The sequence below is a fragment of the Cervus canadensis genome, chromosome 13 (assembly GCF_019320065.1).
Source record: "Cervus canadensis isolate Bull #8, Minnesota chromosome 13, ASM1932006v1, whole genome shotgun sequence".
Lineage (NCBI taxonomy): Eukaryota > Metazoa > Chordata > Mammalia > Artiodactyla > Cervidae > Cervus > Cervus canadensis.
The window spans coordinates 28761952-28784335 of NC_057398.1; the positions used below are offsets into that span (position 1 = coordinate 28761952).

At 54.8% G+C, this 22384-nt stretch overlaps 1 protein-coding gene across 8 annotated transcripts; it reads right to left on the bottom strand.

Annotated features, from left to right (window-relative positions):
* Window positions 1-157: 157 nt before the first annotated feature.
* Window positions 158-21066, bottom strand: LOC122452562 (solute carrier family 35 member E2A-like). 8 transcript variants are annotated; one of them, XM_043486294.1, is made up of 11 exons: window positions 20552-21066; window positions 17449-17684; window positions 15318-15500; window positions 11986-12391; window positions 11727-11862; window positions 11419-11546; window positions 9906-10026; window positions 8945-8998; window positions 8554-8626; window positions 6044-6189; window positions 158-808 (listed from the first exon to the last, which is right to left on the bottom strand). In XM_043486294.1, the coding sequence occupies exons 4-11, from the start codon at window positions 12305-12307 to the stop codon at window positions 430-432; spliced, it is 1359 nt and encodes a 452-aa protein (XP_043342229.1). In that variant the 5' UTR covers window positions 12308-12391; window positions 15318-15500; window positions 17449-17684; window positions 20552-21066; the 3' UTR covers window positions 158-429. The 8 variants fall into 8 exon arrangements, with proteins under 8 accessions (XP_043342229.1, XP_043342227.1, XP_043342228.1 ...); XM_043486292.1 differs by lacking the exon at window positions 15318-15500 and having other exon boundaries at window positions 20552-21065; XM_043486293.1 differs by lacking the exons at window positions 15318-15500; window positions 20552-21066 and adding an exon at window positions 19989-20536.
* Window positions 21067-22384: the final 1318 nt, after the last annotated feature.

The window sequence follows — 22384 nt, forward strand, 5'->3', positions numbered from 1 at the left end:
GAGTGCCGGGAGTGCGCTGCGCGTCACTTCCGGCTTTGGCGCAGGCTGGTGACAACTTTAGGGGCGGATGATCGGAGCCGGCAGGCATCTGGGCCAGCCTGGTTGGGTGGTTGTGACTGCGTCCTCTCTCCCCGCTCCCGTGACCCCGGGGCAAGACCCTGAATCTTCCTAAGAGAAGACGAATCTTGCTTACGGAGCGGGGCGGGAGAGCGGTTACCGCAGGATTTTAAGTTGTGCGAAGACCAGGGATGACACAAAGTTAGTGCTTACTCAGGCTCGCCTGCGAAGGTTTTTAAAGACGTTGAATCCTGAGGTTCGGCCTCAAACCTGCTCAGGTTCAAGCAAATTATTCTTCGAACCTTTGTGGTCACAGAAAAATGGTAATGCGACATCGTGAATCTCAGGAAGAGAACGGTGAACAAGTATCATTCACTTGCAGTGTGTGCAAGTCGTGTGCGACTCTGTGCGACCCCATGGGCTGTAGCTCACCGGGCTCCTCTGTTCATGGAATTTTCCAGGCAAGAATACTGGAGTGAGTTGCCATTTCCTCCTTCCGGGGATCTTCCCAACCCAGTGACTGAACCTTCCTCTCTTGGATCTCCTGCTTTGGGAAGCGAATTCTTTACCACTTAACGCCACCTCCAGTTTACTACCTGGCCAGAAATGGAAAATGTAGAAAAATTCTGACCAGAAATTAGGGCCCAAAGAGGGTGTGTGGAAGTGAAATTCTTTCTCTTCCCAGAAAGAATTGTTTTTTCTGTGCCCAAGCTCTTGTTTTGCTTCCTGAGTTTTTGGTGACAGGAAAAACCTTCAAAAAACAGATGAAGGCAGTAAGAACCCACCCATGTTCATTTCAGTAGCCCAAACACTTGAGACTTACACAAAGGAGAAAACAAAGTACACATTGAACATTTATTTTACTTTTGTAGAACAAGAGTCCTAGATAGTTGCTACCATGGTAGCTTAATTTGGACAAAGTAACCAGTAGGCATCCACAGGATTAATTATACAGCATTGATGTATAGCAGAATACACAGTGACTCACTAAATTATGTAACCACCATTTTTCTAGGAAAAATTGATCTAATTGCATAAATACTGGAATAGGTGAAATAAAAAACACTAAAATTTTGAATAATATACTTTTAGTTCTCCACAGTTTTTTTTTTTTTTGTTTGTTTTTTTTGGTGTAAAGCAAGTATAATTTGGTTCTGATATAGACAATTTATTCGTATAATTTTCAAGTTTTTCAGTATGGGAAAGTCACCCTCACTGTGACCCTCTGCAATGATGGGTCCACAATACTCCCTGGGTGGGTTCAGACTCAACTCACACATCTACAGTCTAGAAATGGCACATCAACTGAATGCCAGTTTCCCTCAAGTGAAAAGCAAGAAAAAAAAGACTTTGCCAATTAGAACAGTTTCCAAGTCAGTCTGGACATCTAGGCAAGGATGCAATGGCAGCATCCAAGCCCTCCGGAGAAGAGGAGGAAATACTACAGAGAGAGAAAACTGGAAGGTTTTATACCCAGAGCATCAGGGTGACCAAGCCAAGTGATGGTTGGCACAACCACCTGGTTGCTCTTTGCTCTTCAGGAGAGAGAAACAGGCCAACTCATCAGGGAAGTAGGAACATTCTTATTGTAAGCTAGGAAAATAAAGAGGTCCCAACCAGGGCATGAACGTATTCTGGAAAAGAACAGAGCCCTTACTACAACATTGGTCACAGGCAAACAGAAGAGGGTTTCTACCTGTAATAGCATCCTTGTTTAATTTTTCCAACCTAGGTAAATAGTGAAAACACTTCCAGGCCTCAAGAAGCACATCCCCAGGACAGATGTAGAAAGTCATGTTGTGTTTCTGTGGTCTCTGCTGATCTGTCTATAAATGACCATCCACAGGATAGTCAGTGCCACACGGGAGGCAAAGTCCCTCAGTTTGGGGCAAGTATTTTAAGGGCCTGCGGATAGCGCGGATCCACGTGGCTTACTCTTCGTGCAGCACTTTTTTATTGTGCAATTTACAAATTAAAGACACATTTTGGATTATGCAAGAGTATTCTCAGCTTTCCAAGGCGATGATTTTAATGCTAATATGCAGGAAGTTACGACTATCAGAATTCTTTTTTTTTTTAAAAAAAAGCCTTTCATGCCACTCAACAGTGGAAATTTCCTTGAAAGCCAGAGATCTCTAAGTATTGATGCAAGCAAGCAGATGACCAGAGTCAGAAGCCTGGTTCATGAGTTTGTTTACAAAGACATGGACAACGACCATGGACCCAGAGGAAATGGACCTAGTGTTGGCGTTGGTACAAGCTGGCCTGCGACGGTTCAGTGAAAGGAACATACTAGAAAACTACTAGACAAAGTTAATTAAAAAACATGTCTGTACAGTTATTAAGCAAACACCCACGCAGGCTGTGGGGTTTGACTCTCCTCCCAGAAACGCCCACCATGTGGATGACTTGGGGCAGAGTCAATGGACGGAATGTGGCCATAGCATGTGTCCCGTGGGCGCCAGGCCCCGGATTCCCTGCTGGGGATGAGGGATGGGGGATGCCCCAGAAGCAGCTTTGCTAGAAACTGCCTCATTTACTAATAATTTAGGAAAATCTTTCTGGTCCCCAGATCTGGAAAATCAAAACAGGCCCCTAACAACACTCAGACACAAGCAGCTGGTACCTGATCACTCTCAGATGACAGTCTGCACCTGGTGACACACACGCTCCCCTTCTTCATGTCTCGCCCGCAGCTGCAGGTGTTGTGGCCCCAGTCTGAGGTCAGAGGCTAGAGCCCCCCGGAAGTGGTGCTTTCCCTCTGGTCCTCACAGAGCAATGTGCCGCCCCAACCACTGCCCCAGTCCTCTTTAGCTTTGTTTAGGGGTAAACAGAAAAAGAGGAAAGGGGGAAAACCTGGGAAAGACACCAGCTACCCCTGCACAGGGAAGCTGCGTGTGACCTGCCGACCTCTGAGCAAGGAGGTCAGCTTCATAGAAGGTTGTAGTTAAAAGGCCCCATTTTTAATCCCTCATCACAACAGACTTTCAAAGTCAGCAGAACTTAATGAGACGCACTTATTGCTCTTTGTTTCCAAGAGACTTGCTCTCCAGGAAGGGCTGGTTTATATTTTCCAGTTGAGAAGCCAACCAGAAAACCAGAGAAGCAATTAAGGCGCCGGGGCCTGGACAGCAGGGACTGTTCCCAAGCCTCGTGGACCACTTGTGCCCTCGGGTCGCTCCGTCCCACAGGCCAGCTAGAGATGGGCAGGTGGCCAGCCCACGGCCCCTGAGTTGGGCTGTGCCTGACAAGTCCCAGAGCTCGAGTCTGGTAGGTGGGAGAGGGGCTACACCCTGACCAGAAGTTCCAACAGGATGTGGGGCGAGGAGTAAAGAGAGAGGTGGAGCCTCAAACACCTGTCTGTCTGTCTGTCTGTCTGCCCTGGGGGAGAAGGGCTGGGCTGGGTCTGACTCTGGTTTACCCGGCACACTCCATGCATTCCAGAAGCCATCTGTGCCTCTGTTTCCTTTTAAAACCTACACTGTCATTTAAAATGCAGCATAACAAAAGTGTAAACACTCCACATTCGTCCTGCTCATCATTCACGAGGGGGAAATCGTTAACACCCTTGTCAATGAGACCAGGAGGCTCCAGACTGGCTGGGTGGAAACAGGGGATCCTGGAGCCCCTTAGAAGAGCCTGCCTCTAACCTACGAGTATGGGGAACAGAAGGGACACAGGCCCGCCCTGCCTTGTGGCCATCTACCTGCAGCTTTCAGGCTGGAAACCACATCTGGGTCTCGGAGGGGCAACCTGGCTGCCCACAAGGGACAGGACCCTCTGGAGGTGGGAGGCTCAGCATAGCAGATGCAGGGAGGGGCAGCCCGCCTTCCCTAAGTGGCACTGATGTGACAGCTCTGCCTTGGGTAGAGGAGATGGACACCCTGCCCTCAGGAGCAGGAAACCCCAGGTTCTCACCCCATCTGTACTGTGCCACTCTCTGCCCACTGCAGTGGCCTCTGTGCCCTGGCCCTGGGGGCCTCAGCCTGGCCAAGGAGCAGGGTGGACTCCAGCAACCGCTGATGGCTGGCATGCAGGAGCCGGTTCCCTACACTGGCTCCAAATGAGGGGGTGCCTGCTGGCACCTGGACACAGCTCCAGCTTCACAGCTGTCCCAAGTGGTCATCACTCACAGAGGAGTTAGGGCCTGGCCTGGCTGCTGGGGTGCGGAGGCTGCCGGGAGGAGGTTGTCAGGGCGCTCGGCCATGGCTCAGTGGCAGCTGTGTTCTCCAACCCAATTCAAGTTCCTGCCAGTTCTGACTCACAGCCCCAGAAAAAAGCAGAAAAGGCTGCCCACCTTGCCTCCCACAATGACTATGACCCATGGAGCCAGGTGGTCCCATACCCGCTGTCCACGGGGAGGGAGAGGCAAAGGGGGTCCCCCGTCAGCGAAGAAGCGAAGAGGGGGTGGTGTGGTGCCCTCATGGCTTCGGGGCTCAGTGGTGTGGCCGGGGGTCCTGGGGGAGCAGTGGCTCAGAGCTGCCATCCGGGGGCTGGGTGGTGGCCGAGGCCAGGCTCTGCATGGCCTCGCGCTGCTGTTGCTTGGCCTTATTGTAGAGCAGGACGCCAGCTGTGACCAGCACGGTGCCCACAGCTGACAGGCTGGTGACTTTGTTACCGAAAACGATGACGCTGAGCCAGATGGACAGGGCATGCTTTACTGTGCTGGCAACGCTGCAGGAGGTCAGGGAGGTCAGCGGGGCCAGGGGCGCCTCCGCCAACCCCCCTTTGTGTTGGGGTCCTACCTACTAAAACAAATCACAGAGAAGGGGGACCGCAGAGCTGGGTGCCATCTTCAGGCTCAGCCTTGTGCCTTACTTTGTCCTTTCTTTGACGGAAATACTTCTAAGTGAACTGTAGGCATCACAACCTTTCACCCCAACACTGCAGCCTACTCTCCAGAGTGGGAAGTGTTCCCTTAGGAAAGCTGTCTGGGAGTGACACCATGCTGCTTGCTCACTGCTGGGACCTCGTGAGGATGCAGTGACCACAAGGGTTTGTCTTCTGGGCTGCCATTTTGGATGATTTAAAGTTAACTTTTGTATTTTTCTGCCGTAAGCTATTTTCCTTAAAAAGAACCAGTTTCCTGTCTTTATATGGACCATCACTAACAACCCCTGAAAAGCAAAGTTTCAGGGATATTTGGAAATAATTCCTGCTGTCCTACAGGAAACAGACCCATCAAACATACTGACAGTGTGAACGTCAGGGCACGTGTCACTCAGGCAGCCCCAATAGTGCTGAGGCCCCTCCCCCGGGATGTGGGAAGAGTGCTGCCAGGTCTGAGAGCAGCATGAGGCCCCTGAGGCCCTCAGTTCTGAGGACAATCCCGCTCTCCCAAGACTGTTCTGAAGTTAAAGGACAAAGCTCCGCTAAAAGGTTTCCACAACAATATGACAGCCAAATCCAAGGACAATCACTGGGGGGGTTTTCAGGCTTGCTGGTGACCTGGGCTCCTTCCTTTCTGTTACCAAAATCCCTCTGCTGTCAAATCAGCACTTAGTCTGTCCAGTTAGGGAGGAGGCTCATGAGACCCAAGCTTGGGGCTGAGTTCCCAGCAGAGAGTCAGTGGCCACGTGGGGCTGCTGAGTGTGAGCTGATTAAAGTCAGAAAAACAGACTTTAACTCCTCAGCACTTGGCCAGTTCCAGGTGCTCAGGATCCACACATGGCCAGGGGCTCCCACCCTCCATCATCCCAGGAGATTCCCCGGACAGTGCTGTTCTGGGGAGAAGTACCTCACGACAGTGCAAGGAACTCTCTTCTGTGCACAGATTCCCAGTGGGGATCCCCCTAAAAATCCATTTCACAGACTTTCCTATTCATGTTTCAAATGGCACCGATACAGAATGGCCAAGTAATTACGACCCCTGGCCACAGCGATCACTACATTTGTGACCCACAATCACAGAGCCCTCTGATAAAAACGTCAGATGGCAAGCGTTCCCCTCGATGTGACCCGGATGCACCTCATCTCCTGTCCTTACCTGAAGGTCACAGGGGAGATCCTCCCCATGAGCGCGTAGGCCGTGACGCTCTGCAGGTGGAACAGCACGCCGTCCGCCAGCAGCAGCAGCACCACGTCCTGGCTGTAGCGGAAGCTCCTCCCACTCCTCCCGATCACCGGCAGGTCCTGCACCAGAGCCAGAGGGACGCCTGCTGCACGGACCCAGGGGGAACTCCAGTGGCATCTGTGCCCCGGGGTCTGGGTCAAGGGAGTGACACCGCGGAGGGCTCTGGGGCCGCATGTGGACGGCAATGATCAAATCTTTACACACGAAACACACACAGCCTCTAAGCATGGGACAAGATGCCCAACATCACTGACCATCAGGGAAGAACAAATCAAAACTACAACGAGGGGGCTTCCCTGGTGGTCCAGTGGCTTAGAGTTTGCCTACCAACGCATGGGACGTGGGCTCCGTCCCAGTCAGGGAACGAAGATCCCACATGCCACGTCACGACCATGCCCATGTGCCACAGCTGAGCCCGCAGTCCAGGGCCTGTGCTCCGCAACCAGAGAAGCTACCACAATGAGACGCCCAAGCGTAGCAACGAAGACCCAGTGCAGACAAAACAAACAAATAAAAAGAAAGCCTCAGGGGAAAAAAAGTACAACGAGGTACCAGCTCACACACATCGGGATGACTACCATCAAAAAAACAAAAACCAGAAAACAACAAGCACTGGTGAGGAAAGGGGAAGTTGGATCCTGAGCACTGCAGATAGGAATGCAAAATAGTGCAACTGCCGTGGGAAAACAGACTAGTCAACCCTCAAAAAATTACACACAGAACTGCCATGTGATCCAGGACTCCACTTGTGGTCTGTACCCTGAAGAGATGATAGCAGAGTCTTGAAAAAGTACTTACACACTCACATTCAGAGCAACATTACTTACAACAGCCTAAAAGTGGAAGCAACCCAAATGTCCATCACTGGAAGATTGGTAAACAAAATGTGGTCTAGCCATACATCTATTCAGCCTTAAAACAGGGAAGAGGTCCTGACACCTGCTCCATCGTGGATGGCCCTTATGACACGAAGTTGAGTGAAATGAACTAGATGCTAGAGGACAAATCTTATGTGATTCCATTTCTATGAGGTCCCTGGAGGAGTCAGAGTCACAGAGACACAAGGTAGGAGGGTGGCAGCCAGGGGCGAGGGAGGGGGTAACAAAATTCAGAACCTCTCCCCCAACGTATGCCTCTTTGGCATAAGAATCGTTTTTGAGCTGAAGGCACTGAGAAAACAGCAGGTGCCAGAAGAGTGCTCTAATCTCCCTTTTCCTTCCCAGAAGCAGGAGACAAACCCCACATGGGAGCTGCCCCTTCCCCCCAAGGAGAGGGGATTCAGGGGCCTTGTCATCATTCCCCTCATCCCCCTTCAGCCGCCCCAGTGTCTCAGTCACTTGCCCACAATCACCTCTTCATTCAACCTGACGTGGAAGCACTCACTGAGGTCTGCCACTTGTTTGGGGCTTCATTTGCTCTGGCATCACATGAAGCTAGTATTAAATGAACCTATGTGCTTATCTCCTGTTGATCTAAGTCAGTTTAACTCTCAGGCCCAGCTGGAACTCAGGGGGGGTGGGGTAAGTCTTGTCCCCTCCACCTGGTGGGGTGGAGTGGGGTGAGGAATTAGCATTTAATGGGTCAGAGCTTCAGTTAGAGACGATAAAAAAATTGGGGTAATGGTTGCACAATGATGTGAATGCGTACCTGAAATACACTGAAAAATGGCTAGAATAGTAAATTTGATAGATATTTTATCATAATAAAATAAGTTTAGATGTGCATGTTCTTTTACTCAACCATTCCAATCCAAGAACACAACCCAGAGAAACATCCTCACCCACTAAAGACATGACACAAGGAGTTCCCTGTTATGTGCTGCATGTACAGAGCAGTGGCAGGGCCAGACCACCACATCTGGTGGGTCAGGGCAGAGCTTGGACTGGGCAGCTCAGCACCACTGTGTTGAGAAGACAGGTCCACACAGATGCACATCTGCACTCCTACAGGACTCACGACACACGTAAGCAGGTTTGTGGCCACGCAGACACACTGAGGGAGCAGCTCCACTAGGAGGGGGCCTGCCAGGGGCTGGGGACAGTCCACTCTGTTTTACATGTTTCTGTCCTGTGACTTATTCTATGGTGGTCACAATGTTTTTAAGTAAGAGAAGAAATAAGAAACAACTGCAGGAGTTCCCTGTTGGCCTGGTGGTTGGGACTCAGCTCTTCCACTGCTATGCCCAGCGTTCAATCCCTGGTTGGGGAACAAAGATCCTGCAAGCCATGAGGTGCAGCCAAAAAGCAACAACACAAGAGTGTGCCTAACACCCCCCTGCCAAAGTTTCCAGAACTGGGGCTGTAGCCCGGCCCTCACGGGCACCAGACCTGCTTGGGTTTGCATCGGTCAGGCCCCCTCGGGCGCGTGGCAGCCACACAGTGCCAGGCTCACCCCTTGAAGGTGACTGTGATGGTGGGACTCACCATGAAGAAGATCCAGGCTGGGACGAGCATAGCCACGGCCGCTGTGCTAGTGTAGAACTGCAGCTCCGCAGCCCTGTGGGACAGGGCAGGTGTCTGAGCCTCCCACACCCTGCAGCCTCACCCCGGCCTACCCTACCCTGCCCCTAGCCTCGCTACCCCCTTCTCCCCTGCTACGGGACAGTGACAGCATCCCTGGCTGAGGGCAACTGGAAACAGGTGGGTTTTTCTCCCCAGTTTCAACAAGGTTCTTTTAAAAGCACCGGGGAAATGGGAGGGTCAGAGCTGGGGCACAGGGAGCTCTGGGAGGTTCGGGGCTGGGGTCTAGGGCACTCTGGGAGTGTTGGGGCTGGGGTCCAGGGCGCTGTGGTCTCTGTGGGGCAGTGACACTTACGAGAATCTATATTTGTCCCCACTGAGGAGTTTTTTGGAGAAAACGTTCTGCAAACTAGAAGAAAGAAGAGAAAAGATTATGTGAGCTCAGAGGCCACCTTATACAAAGTGCCTTGTCCTCTGGAAACGGGTACACATGGAGGTCCTTGAAGACAGCCCTGGGCATCCATGAGCCAGGCTGAGCTGCCCCTTTCACAGGTGGGTAAGCTGAGGTCTTGGAGGTGGAGGGCATGCCTGGGGTTACCCAGCTCTGCACAGAACCCCTCTTGGCACCCAGAGCTCCCACAAATCAGCTGTAGCCACAGGACAGACAATATGAGCACAGGAAGACCCAGGGAAACAGAGATAGAACTCCTGGCTGGGAAGGCCAGTGGTGGCTGAGAGGAGACAGGACAGTGTCCAGCTTCCAGACCACCAACACTGCCCCCAGCTCTGGCCAAGGGAACTTGAACCAAAGTGAGGCTGGGGGAGACACTCACAGGCCACCCCCTCTAGGGATGACACTGCGGGCCAGTGGGAAACCTGGCGGGACTTGTGCGAGGATGGTCCCTGCAGGATAGCGGCCAGGAGGTCTGAAGCATCTGCAGGTGAGTGAGGAGGCCTCTGAGACCATACTGTGCTGGAGTTAACAGGTTAAGATGCAAACTGGGACTGAGCTGGGCGATGTTTCTGGGAATCAGAGAGGCAGAGAAGGCTGAAGGAAACACAGCAAGTGTCAGATGGAATGAAAGGTGGTTTCTTGTTTTACTCATGCACCACTCAGAAACCCTCTGGTCTCTCTGGAAGTACCAGCAATGACACAAGCTTAGACACAAGAGCCGCTGCCGCCTCCCTTCTCCCCTCAGAGACGGTGACGCACAAGGAGCAGGCTGCGTGGAGCTGTCAGCCATTGGGCCTGATGCCCACACTCCGGCAGTGGGACACGGGGCCCCACGTGCCCAGCTCCCACCCTACAGACTCACCAGTCCATGATGTTGGTGGACAAGGCGGCTGAGAACCCCAGGAAGTTGAAGCTCATCTCGGTGGCCGTGCACAGTGCCAGGCCACCCATGACAGGGATGAGGGAAAGGTTGACCAGTAGCCCTGCAGGGGGAGAGCACATGGCTGGGCTGCAGTGCCCCCCAGTGGACCCAGCTGCCCCCCAGGGGTGCTCTGCTTGCTCACTTCTCGCTGGAGGGAAAAAATAGCACATGCCTGTCACCCACTCCGGCCAGACACGTGGAGCAGAGGACTCCACACTGGAGTCGCCAGCTCCAAGCCCCGCTTTCTGCACCCCACCCCACAGTCCCCAAGCTCTCACTTGTGAAACAAAGGGGCTGAAGGGTGGTCTCCAGGGAAGGCCAGGGGAGGAAGGAGGCCCCATACCTCAGGGCATCCAGCCCTCCTGCCTTCATAACCAACAGTCTTGACAGGAGGGTTAAAAGTCCTTTCGGGACAACAGAAAAACTTGTCACTGGGTACAAGGCCTTCAGCTCCCCCTACCCCCCATGCCTCTACCTTGATTTCGGACATGGCATTTCATTAATCTTGAAATTCAAAGCAGACAAAGGGACAAGCCTTTCACACTTAGCAAAACAGAGCAGAAATGCAGCCCTCAGACAATCTGGTAACCTCCTGAGACCGTGGCCACTACCCCGCCCAGGACAGTGCTGTCCACACAGCAAATCCATGGGCCTATGAGGCCTCGAGTGTCACCATGGAAGGAAGTGTCTGCTGGGCGCGGACCACACGCAGGGCCATGGCTGGGAGGCCGCCAAGGAGGCAGATGCCTGCGCTGTGGGCGGTGGTGGGTTCAGGGCTCCGCTGGGGCTGTGCCCCTTGACAGACCCTATGAGGTTGCTCTGCTAGGGTGCCTTCAGGGGTCACCCCTCTGGGGACTCCACACCTTGGCCCCACAAGTCTGGGTATCTCAGTCATTCTCCCCAACAAATTGCATTTTATCAAGATTTCCTAATTGTTCCAGCAAAACACTGTCTTCTCCATGGCCCGATGTTCTCAAGGCCTTTGAAGTCCCCTCTGCGTGGTGAAGGCAGCAGTGCGGTCAGGCTGTTTCCTGCTGCGTGGGATTGCAGGACCTGCGGTCACACTTTGATCTGACTCTGCTTTGCCATCACCTGCACATCGGCCTGGCTCCAGGGGCCGGTCTGCGAGATGCCCAGCTGTGCCCTCTCCCCACCACCTCCTCCCCAGGGTGCTGGGCACTGCCTTGTTTTACCTTCTGGTCATTTCCTAATTGAAGCCAACTCAGCTCCCTCTCCGAGCAGCACTCCTACCCCCAGGGCAGACATATGTCACGTGATGAGTCTGCTCATCACAGGACCCCACCCCCTACAGGCTGGCAGGACAGTCAGGGACATGTGTGCAGCTGGACAGTGCCTGCCCCGGCCCAGCTTAGAGATCTGTGATTGCGTCCCATCTGCTGAGCCTTGGGGGAACAAAAGGCGCAATGAGGGCCGGGCATGGGGGGCTGCTCACCAGTGTGCTCCCCCAGGACCGTCCGTGACAGGATCACAGTGAAGATGGGAGCCGAGCTCTTCACGGTCTCAGCAAAGGACACCGCCACATTTTTCAGGCTGACTAGACCCAACACCACTGTTGCAAACCTAAGACAATCAAAAGCATCACAAATCAGTGCATTCCCTCTCTCAGGAGTCAGCCTGGAGGGTCTGCCCCCACCCTGCTCCCCACTCCCAGGATCACCTGATGCTAATAGCCAGCTGGGGGAAGAGATTTCACAAAAACAAAAAACTCAGACACCCAACCTGAAATGTCAGTGGGCTTACCTCATCAGACCTACGAACAGCATGGTCATGATGAAATTGGGTGGGTAAGAAAGCCGAGTTTTGTGCTGATACAAGCAGCAGGGAACAAATATTTTAACACAGCCGATAAGCGTGGTTGAGAGCATCTGCACAGCCCCTGGAGGAGACGAGGCCCGTGAGCAGAGGGGTTCCCTGGGGCTCTGTCCCCACCAGCCCGGGCAGGTACCTAGTGAGCAGAGGGGTTCCCCGGGGCTCCGTCCCCACCAGCCTGGGCGGGTACCTAGCATGCTGGGTTCCCCTTCCAGCAGGGACAGGATGTACTTGTTGAGAAACAGGGTGCAGAAGCTAAAGAAGAACCAGAGTGTGAGGTAGGTCAGGGCGCGGGCGCCCCACACGCCCAGGTCTGCCTCGATGACGGTAGTCTCCGTGACGGTGACCGTGAGCACCTGCTCCTCAGGGCTGCCATCGCTCTGGCCGAATGCGATCTTCTCACTCCGGTGGCTGAACACAGGGGCCCAGGCCAGGAGCGGCCGTCCCCCAGGCTTCTCGCCAGGGCCCGGGTCCAGCTCCACCAGGGCTGGGGGTTTCGCGGACGCCGACATCTCAGGGGTGGCAGAGGGCTCGGGTCAGGGACCCAAGGACAGAAGTGGCAGCCATGGTGACACCAGGCAGGGCGAAGGCTGGAGCTGAAGGAAAGGACGGGATGAGGTGGTCCTGAGTGGCCAAGGTCCTGCCAGGTTCAATCACCCCCTTAACAGTAACTTAAAGCACAAACTCGGGACCACGGTCGGCCACGCACCCAGGAGCCCCAAAAGAGCAGGAGCGGGCGCCCCGCTGAGACCATGGCCTACACCAGCCTAGCCTCCCTTCCCTCCCTACACAGCTGACCCTCCAGTAAGTTCCACTCAAACTTTTCTAAAGCACCTGGTGATCTGGCCTCCTCCAGCTACCCTCCTCCCTCGGCCTCTCCCTCAGCTCAGCGAGACCTGTGTCTTCACTGTCCCCTGCCCCCACCTCAGAAGCTGTCTCCAGTGCTCTGCGTTTCTCTCCACCCACCAGGACCAGACAGAGCCCAGAAGGGGCTGCCCTGAGCTCCCTCCCACCCAGCTGGCTCTCCAGCGCACAGCACCCTCCCCCGCCTTGATGTTTCATCCAGAGTTTTGAACTGTCCTTGGTGGGAGGGCTGACCAAACCAGCCTGTTCCCCTTGACTTTCCATTCCTCCTTTGCATCATCTCTTTCATGGTCCAACAGTTCATCACCCAGGACCTGACATTACAGTCCTCATCCTTCAGTGGTCAGCCGCCTCCAGCTTGAGGGGGCAGTTTCTGAGCACACACCCTGGGAGGAGACTCCTCTTGGACCTGAGGGCCTGCCTGCGGGTGCGCAGGGGGCTGCCTCTGTCTTGCAGCCAGGAAAGACACTGCTTCCTCCACAGACTCACACCTCTTGGCTTCCCCAGAGAGGCCTCGCTCAGCCCTGAGACCACGCGCAGTCAGACCCAGCCTCTCACGTGCGCTGGTGGGTGGGTGCTTCAGTTTTGGCTTTGTCCCCCGCTGTGCCACACAACTTGTGGGATATTAATTCCCCAAACAGAGATTAAACTCGAGCCCCAGCAATGAGAGCACAGAGTCCTAATCGCTGGACCTCCAGGAAATTCCCAGTTTGGGCTATAAGCAGTGTCCCAGTGATGACCACCAGCCCAGGAGGCCTGGCTGCTCCTCCCCAGTGACACCAAACAGGAGGTCCCAGCCCCCTGGCCATCCCCTCCCCCAAGCAGCCAAGCCGGTCGACGATGTCCTGATCCCTCAGATGCTGGCGTTTGGGGGATGCCCATCGTGTTTTCACCTAACTGCCAGGTTTATGTAGAAGAGGCATCGGTATTTAACTTGCTGTGCCACCCACCAAAAGGGCTGGCTCCTCTACCATTACCGCCCCAGGCCCAGTTCTGCTCAGGCTCATGTGAGCCAGATGGACTCGTGACCTCCAGCTCCCACCCAGGGCAGGGCTCCTGGCTAAGCTGCCCCCGGCTCCCAGTGTCCAATCAGTGTCCTCAATCACTCCACAAGCTCAGCAATGCTTGGTCTCGCCGGGCACCCAAGCCTCCACATGCACACCAACCCTGGGGACACCACAGCCGTCCTGACGCAGCCCAGACCAGGACGGGTGCACCCAGCCCTCCTGTGGGCTCTACTTCCCCACAAGACGCACAAGCCCTTCGACCCCTCTGGCACTGCCGGGGTCAGATCTCCACTAACACCCCGTCCTCCCTCCTCTTCCTGGCCTGTGGCCCATTCCCTCTGGACAATACCATGCTGGGAGCTGCACCTCCATGGGCAGCCCTGGGCTTCTGGTCACCCTTCAGTGCCTTGGCACCTAAGCCAAGGAGGAGATGGCAGGGGCCAAGTACCCATCGAAAAGCAGGAGATGCTGCTCTAAAAGTCACCAGAAGAGGGTCCCCTGGGAACAAAGACCAGGGCAGGAGAGACAGAAACCTCACCCAGGGCATCAGGCTCCCAGGGAGCTCGACTCAGGCGGGCCTGGACGTGGGCGCTCCAAGGACCCCCAGCAGCACACAAGGAACGCGAGGGGGCAGGCAGCAGACAGCAGGGACCACACTGACCAGGATCCTACCTCTGGACACAGCCTGTAGGCGCTGAAGCAGCCCAGCCGAGAGGGAGGGGTCGGGTGCCCTAGAGAACCAATTCCAACTCAGTCTGAGGACATTCCTGGGTGAGGATCAAAGATCAGCGATCACCCTGCCAGTGGGGGAGGAGCCACCTCCCGGAAACTCAAGGAGAGACAGAAGTAAACTCAAGGAGGGACAGAAGGCAGGACGGAGTCCTGCAGACAGACAAGAAATTGTCAGGAACAGATCAGTGGGATGAAAAAACGGAAAGCCTAGAGAGGAAACGTCCACGACCCCACAACCCCTCAACCCCATGGCGGCCTCAGACTATCTCCCAGCACGGTGTTAACCAGTGACCAGAGGCCATCACAACTTTACTCCCCAGAAAAACGAGCGGTTGCCCCGCCCATGGAGGCACCAAAGTGGAACCCCCAGGGATGAGACAGACACCATGTGTCCTAATCCACCATGCTGAACCTGGTGCCGCTGCAGTTTCCCTGCCACGAGCACAGCTCTGACGGTGAGAGTTAGGGTCTTGAAAGAAAGCCGAGCAGAGGAGGCTGGACGGCAGAGGCCCGAGCGCCAGGTGAGGCTATAGATCCACACAGCAACCACGCCCCGGATCCCGCCAATGCCAGCACTTTCTAAACACTTATGCCCTTGGGAACCAGGTCCATGCTCCACGTGCTTAAAAAACAAAAATGCCCACATCAATAACATGTCTAGAAACAAAATCTCTAATGCGCGATACAGATAGAAATACCTAAATCAAAGCACAACTCAGAGGAACAACTTCAGCCCATTGAGAAGCAAAGGGAAGGAAGTGACTGGGGAGACTGCATGGGCGCTGGGGTCAAGCGCAGGTTCTAGACGAGACCTGGGCGAATCTGGGGGGCAGCACTTAAGGAGGGGCAGACAAGGGAGTGGGCTGCACGAAAGCGGGGGGGGGGGGGGCACAGTGCGCCTGCTTCCACATCCACTTACAACTCTGCCCACGCGGAGGCCTGGAACAGAGACGCCCCCGCAGCAGGGGTGGTGCTGGTTTCCAAACCTCTGCTCTGCTGAACTGTCTCCTCGCAGAGATGGCTGAGATCAGGGCTGGGGCCACACAGCTGGGCCGGGAGGAGGGTGGGCTCCTGGATGGCATGAGGCCCATGTGAGGGGTGCCTGCCAGCGAAATCCAGGTGGATTGAGAGAAAGTAAATAACAGCAAAGGGCCAGCACGCAAAGGGCCAGCACACAGACGACCACCAGGATCAACAAATGGGAAAAGCTGTTCCTTCAGGTAGAGGGTCACATGACTGACGTGACTAGATGTGCCACCAGGCCCCTGCTGCAGCCCCTGGCGAGACCCACCAGCAGAGGCTGGAAGCTGGTGAAAGTTCAGCAGTGACAGGATGTTCAGTCTTAGTTACATCCTTACAAGGTACTGGGCAACTACAAAAAGCATGATGGAGGCACAAAAGGGAGAAGGAAAAGAGACTCTCCTGGAGAAACGGGGCTGCCCCCAGACACTTGGATGGGGCCACGTGCTGCACTGGTGCAGAGACATGTAAACAAGCTGGGATGCAGGGCCCAGGGTCTGTGCACAGGTAGGACCTGGACCCAAGACAGAGCGGGGCTGTGGCTTCTGGGAGAAGGTGGCCTTGACTCCCTGACACCAGGATGGCTGTCATCCACACCAGTAAAGAGAGACTGGATCCCGGCCTCACAGCTCCAGACACACGCTACCAATTCACAACATCCACAGGGCACTTCCCAGGAACCAGGCAGGGTCTGACCCAGCAGGGCACACATCATGACTCCATGGCTCTTCCCAACAATCCTGGGGAGGCATGCTGTCACCGTGTGAGACACAGCTTCTGTCCAGAGTTGAACCTGGGAGGTTGGGCTGTGGAATGCAACCGTGTGAAACCTCACACTTAGAAGAAAACACAGGGAGTATCTTCCTGATCCTGGGGTAAGAAAAGAGTACCGTTTTTTTGGCTGTGCTGCACAGCCTGTGGCACCTTAGTTCCCTCAACAGGGGCTGAATGCAGGCCCAGCAGTGAAAATGCCAAATCCTACATTGGACCACAGGGAATTTCCAGAAAAGTGCATCTTAAACCAGTCCCCAAAGCATTACCCACAAATATAACCAATCCGATGAGGCTGCTAAAGGAAGAGCTCCTGTGCTTTCACAGTGATCACAATGTAACGTCAACACACTAAACATGCTAAATGACAAGTGACACCTGGAGGGGTCATGACAGCACGACAGGGAGAGAGGATGGATCCCTACAATCAGCAGGAAACGTGGGTAACACACCAGGAGGGAGAAGATGTCCACACGCCCAATGAGTACGAGAGGAGCCGTCAGCTCTGCACCTCTGGACAACGCACACCCAGCTGGAGGCTCAGAGCACTCGTGACCCCACAGATTCTGTGGTCCAGACGGTCGACCAGCATGATGGCGGAAGGGGCTGGGGTCGCACCTCCAAGCCCACACATGCAGCTCCAGCAGCTATGAGGGGAAGACCCTCCACAGGGCTGCGTGCACAGGCTCCAGGCTGTGGGCTGGCGGCTGAGAGCCAGCGCCCAAGGAGGCCGAGTCTTCTTGGAACCTTGGCCCCTTAGCATTTGCTGGACAGAGCTCATGAGAAGCCCACCCTCAAGGAAGGGGGCTACAGAGGGTGTGAACGTCAGGAGGCAGGGTCACAGGTATTACCTTGAAGGTCGCTGACCAAAGGTGCTGACCTCATCCATGGTCAGGGAGATGGACACACCACCCACCCCTACTGCCCAAAGCCATCAGGTCTGACAACACCCAGAGCTGCTGGGAGGTGCGGATCCAGAGGCCTGAACACGGCTACAGTGAGGGCTGGTAACAGAACCTGGGAGAGGACTGGGCACCACGCTGAGAGAGACACCCTGGCACACCCTACAAAGCAGAACCTCCATCCTTGAGGGTCCCCCAGAGATGTCCAGCAGGAGTGCCCAGGGCGGGACTGCTGGTCACCACCACTAGGAGGTGCAACTATCCACCCGCGAGGAGTGAGAAATGCCTGGTGGCACCCACAGCTGACGGTCAGCCAGGTCCCCTTGCTCAGACAGCAGGCGGGCACATAGCACTTACCGCTGGTCACTGGCCAGAGCGGCAGTCCTGTGCAGAAGGCCTGCTCCCAGGTACAGTGAAGCCCCTCAGTAGCTGTACTGGCATCGCATGTGGAGGCCGGGGGCAGCGGCCCAGAACCCAGCAGGTCCAGCTCAGGCAGGCCCACTGGGACCCCAGCTGCCCGCCCTGGCTCTGACCGCCGTCTTCTTTCTCAGTCTCTGTGACTCAAGGCACCTTCACGAGAGGCAGTTCTCATCCTGTGAAAAGCCAAAGGTCAGCAGCCCAAACTGATAACGAAAACTGACCTCACCCAGGGTGGCCTGGAGATGGGGTGGACCAGGCTGAGCGCAGGGCTTGTGGGGCCCCCCACCTCCAGGCCCCTGGTGACACAGGTCTGAATTACCGCCCTCTGGGCTTATAGCACAAATGACAAGAATTGTAATGTAGCCTCTTCCGCTCAGCTTGGAGCCAGCAGCCTATGAGGCGGGGGTTGACTCCACTGCACTCCTGTCCAAAGCCTCTGCAGGACAGGGTCCAGGCGGGCCACTGAAAGGAAACCAGCATCATGTTGCAAAAAGCACACACGTGATGTTTTCATCACATGCAGGCACTGAGACCCTCCCAGCCTCCACCAACCCTGCAACAAGGGCTCTAGACCCTGGGGAGGCTGCCTGGTTCTGAAATGTGGGCGGCCAGGACCACCAGGGCACATTAACCACTGAAGGGAAGCTCAGGGTGGAAGTTACTGACAGGAAGTTGTCAACTTTCCCATCCAGTTTTGCAGAACCCTGAATTCGGAGGCCCATGAGTCAGAGGTCAAGAGTCTCTGTTCTACAACAAGCAACTCAGGATGCTCTAAAACACCTGGTGAGGAAATCTAGGTCGGTTCACATTGTCAGCAGGGCAGTTTAGATAAAATACACTGAAAGTCTACAAATTTCATACTCTTAATTCAGAAATTCCACCTCTAGGGCTTTATCCTAAAGAAATAATCCAACAAAGGCCCAGGCTTGTACATACAAAGATGTTCAAAAGCTTTGTTTTCAAGACTGAGAAGCTGACACTGGCTAAGTGTCAGATTAAAAAAACTGTAACAAACTCTGTCACATAATGGGACACTGTAACCCTACCAGTTGTGACAAAAATATATTTGTCATACAGAAAGTGAGAGCAGAGTTACAAGCTCTCTGTACATGTGTTCAGGTTTAAAAAGTGCCAACGGTTCAGAAGAACACAGCCCAAGGTAACAACTGTGGTCAACTCTCAGAGGCAGAATCTCAGATCCTTCCTTTTGTGTGTGTGTGTGTGTGTGTTCGCTCCATTTTCTAATTTATTTGCATTGAAAATGGATTTTTTAACAAGACCTACTATATAAAAACAGGGAACCATAGCCAGTATCTTATAATAACCTATGACAGGATGGAAAAGAATGACAAAGAATGTTACGTATGTACACCGAATCACTTTACCATACACCAGCAACAAGCACAACTCTGTAAATCAACTATACTTCAATTTTAAGACAAAAATAATTTCTTTAATGTAAAAACTTTTCCTGTTCCCTCTCTTAATGTTCCTTTTCAGGCAGTTTAATATTATTTCATTCTGCTTTAAAATGTTACTTGCCAGTTACAGGATTTTGGGTAAACAACATTACACTCTACTGAAAAACAAGGAACTTTAAGCCATTAAACAAAGAGTCTGCTTCTAAATAGTTCTTTTTTTTTTTTTTTTAAACAGCAGCGACGGGTGAGCAAGGTTTTCAAGGCTTCAGAGCGTGAGCGCTGGGGGAGGAGCGGGCGGCACTGCAGGCCCCGTAAAACCCAGTACAGAAAGTAGGCTGAGAACGACAATGAAGTCTTAGCTCTGGGCCTGACTGGGAGTTTCCCAACCCAATTTACAAAATAACAGTTCGCTAGGACCGGCGCCTGGCAGGACGTCAGTCATTATGTAATTTCCAGTTTTTTTAAATCCTGCGAAGACACCAACTGCAATGAATTTGCTGCGGGCGACTGTGCCCGGAGCGGACAGAGCACCTTTGCCGGTTCTTTCAGGAGCGGCTGCACCTGCTGCGCCAGGGCCGTGCCCACCTCGGGGCGCATCGGTGGGGGGCGGTGTTAAAACGCAAGGGCAAACAAACAAACAAACAAACAAAAGCGCAAGGGCGCCGACCCTGTGTCCCCACCTCCGCCTCTGACAGTACCCCCAGGTATCCAGGCGCTGCGGGCCCCGCGGACCCCCAGCTCCCGCCCCACCTGTGCCCCGCCCGCCGCGGGCAGATTTGGAGCGGGAACGTGGCGCCGGCCTCGGAGGCCTAAGGTCCACTTGGACGCCTGTAAGGCGTGGCGGGGGCCCACATGGTGGACGCTGCAGGAGCGGACCCGGCGTGAAAGTGCTAGGAACGGTTCCCTTCCACCCCCGGGCGGCCTCGGACGCCCAGGCGCGCGTGCCAAGGCCCGGGGTTGGCTGAGTTGGAAGGGGAAGCGGGGGGTCGGCACGGACTCAAAGGGCGACCCCCGGGGGTGACCCGCCCCGCCAACTTTATTTAGCCCTTCACCCACCAAGGAGCCCCCGGGTAGATGCCGAGCGGGCCCCGCAGCCTCAGGGACGTGGGCCCGACCCCGGCCCCGCAGCCGGGCGGGGTCCCAGCGCGCCGGGACGGAAGGAGCGGTCATCCAGGGCCTCGCCGCCCCCTACTCCACACAGCAACCCGCCCTCATCCGGTTGACTGCGGCTCACGGAGCCGAAGGCTGCGGGTCGGGATGGGTGGGCGGACCCGGAGAAAACCCGCAGGTCCCGGCGGGCCACGGGGCGGGGCCAGAGGCGGGGAGCAGCCGCTACTGGCCCGGAAGCCACGCGCCGGAAGTGACGCGTCTGAGGTCCGCCGCGGCTCCTAGCCGTCCCGTGTGACCCATCCCACGGGACTCGTTCCGCAGTGTCCTGAGGGTCTGGGCTTCTCAGCTGCCGCTTGGGTGCTGGGAGCGGGGACTCCCTCCTAAGCGATTCCCGTCGTGGTCGTCCCCTTGGCACCCCCTGGGCCGTAACACATCAGCCCACATGGGAATAGTGCTGTTGGGCGATGGCGACCCCCGTGGTCATCCCCTTGGCACCCTTCGGGCCGTACCTCATCAGCCCAGGTGGAGGTGGTGCTGCTGGGCGATGGCGGCGCGCGGCCTTGGTACCCTCCGGGCCGTAACGCGTGGCCCAGGCGAGGGTGGTGCAGCTGGGCGATGGCGGCCCCCGCTGTCTTGGTCCCCTCCGGGTTGTAGCACCTCGGCCCAGGCTGGGGTGCTGCTGGGCGATGGCGCCCCCTCGCGGTTGTTCTCTTGGCACCTTCCGGGCCATACCATCTCGGCCAGCGGGGCAGGTGCTTCTGGATAATGGCACTCGGTCGTCCCCTTGGTATCCTCCGGGCCGTACCAATTCAGCCCAGTCAGGGGTGGTGCTTCTGGGAACCGCCCTCCCCTTGATACCTTCTAGGCCGTACCACCGCGACCGAGGAGGGGCGGCAAGTTCGTGGAGGAACCGACCTATAAGCTGGCTCTGAGTTTTGGTTTCAAGAGACAAAAATTTCAGCCTCAAGGAGCCTCCCTCAGAAGAGGAAAGACAAAGGGACTGTCCTAGCTGAGAAAGCCAGCGACGGAGGTTCTCTAGGGGCAGCTCGATTCCGAGGCCACGCCCCTGACGAGGACGCTGGTTGGCTGAGTTTGGGGAGTTCCACCAGGGGGCGTGGCCTTGGACCAAGTGGGTGAGGGGCTTCAGTGGGATGGTCTTGCCTGCGCGCGCGCCCCTATCCCCCTACTCATTCCTGGCACCATGCGCAGCATCTTCCTGGCCCGATTTTCCTCCTGGCTTACATTATTAATTTTTAGCTAAAAAAAAATTTTTTAAGTCGTGCCTCACTGCTGTGGGATCTTAGTTCCCGAACAGGGATTGAACCCAGGCTCTTGCAGTGAAAGCTAGGAGTCCTAGCCACTGGACTGCCAGGGAATTCTCTCCACTTACTTTTTTTTTTTTCACAGGGGAGAAGCCCTATGTTTGCATCCACTTACTTTTAAAGGTAATTTTTAGGAGCGAGGTTGCTGCTAATGGGCTCTTCTTCCTCTTCATTTTAATATTTATTTTTATTTGTCTGTATGTGGGACCTAGTTCCCTGATCAGGAATTGAACCCATGTCGTCTGCTTTGGAAGCTCGGTGTCTTAGCTAGTCAGCCACCAGAGAAGTTTCTAATGGGCTCTTCTCAGGGCCTACTTTTTAAAAAATTATTTATTTCGGTTGCACTGGGCACATGTTGCTGCCCTGGGGCTTTCTCTAGTTGTGGCGAGCAGGGGCTACTCTGTTGCAGTGTGTGGGCTTCTCATTGTGGTGGCTTTTCTTGTTGCGGAGCACACACGGGCCAGGAGCATGGGCTCCAGTAGTTGGGTGCACCCGGTTTTTAGTTGCTCTGTGGCATGCAGAATCTGTCTGGACCAGGGATCAAACACGTGCCCCTGCACTGGCAGGTGGATTATTATCCACTGTACCACTAGGGAAGTCCAAGGCCTACTCTTCTTGTCAGACTTTCATATATTTTGCTTCATAGTGTTTTAAAATTACGTTTCTCCTTTAGATCTTGGCCAGAGGGTCAGTTAATGGATGGTGGTATCTGCCTACTCCTGGCGTCTACAGGCAGGGTTTGGGCCACAAGGTACAGGGGAAGGGTTTTCCTTGCGATCCTCCAGAGGGTGTGACCGGAGGAAAGGCCTGGACACCCCAGGGGTTGGTCAGGGGCCTGGGCCTAAAATGCAAAAAAGAAAGCAAAAGTGAAGTTCTCTTAACATCTGTATCTTGGAGCAGAATATGACACCATCATCATCCCTGAAAGTGAGTATTCAGGACCCTGAACAGTTTATGGGGTAGATTTTCCTACTTTGCACAGAACTCTGAGATGCTTGATGACTGCCCAGCAGCACTGGT

Bases quoted from the DNA above. Each gene is read 5' to 3' on its own strand.
- LOC122452562 (XM_043486295.1), bottom strand. From the start codon at position 12,307: ATGTCGGCGTCCGCGAAACCCCCAGCCCTGGTGGAGCTGGACCCGGGC. The intron at 11,547-11,726 runs GTAAGCCCACTG...TGATTGTCTTAG, and splicing joins CTGTTCGTAGGTCTGATGAG to GTTTGCAACAGTGGTGTTGG. The intron at 809-6,043 runs GTAAGGACAGGA...TGTTTTTTGAAG, and splicing joins ATCTCCCCTGTGACCTTCAG to GTTTTTCCTGTCACCAAAAA.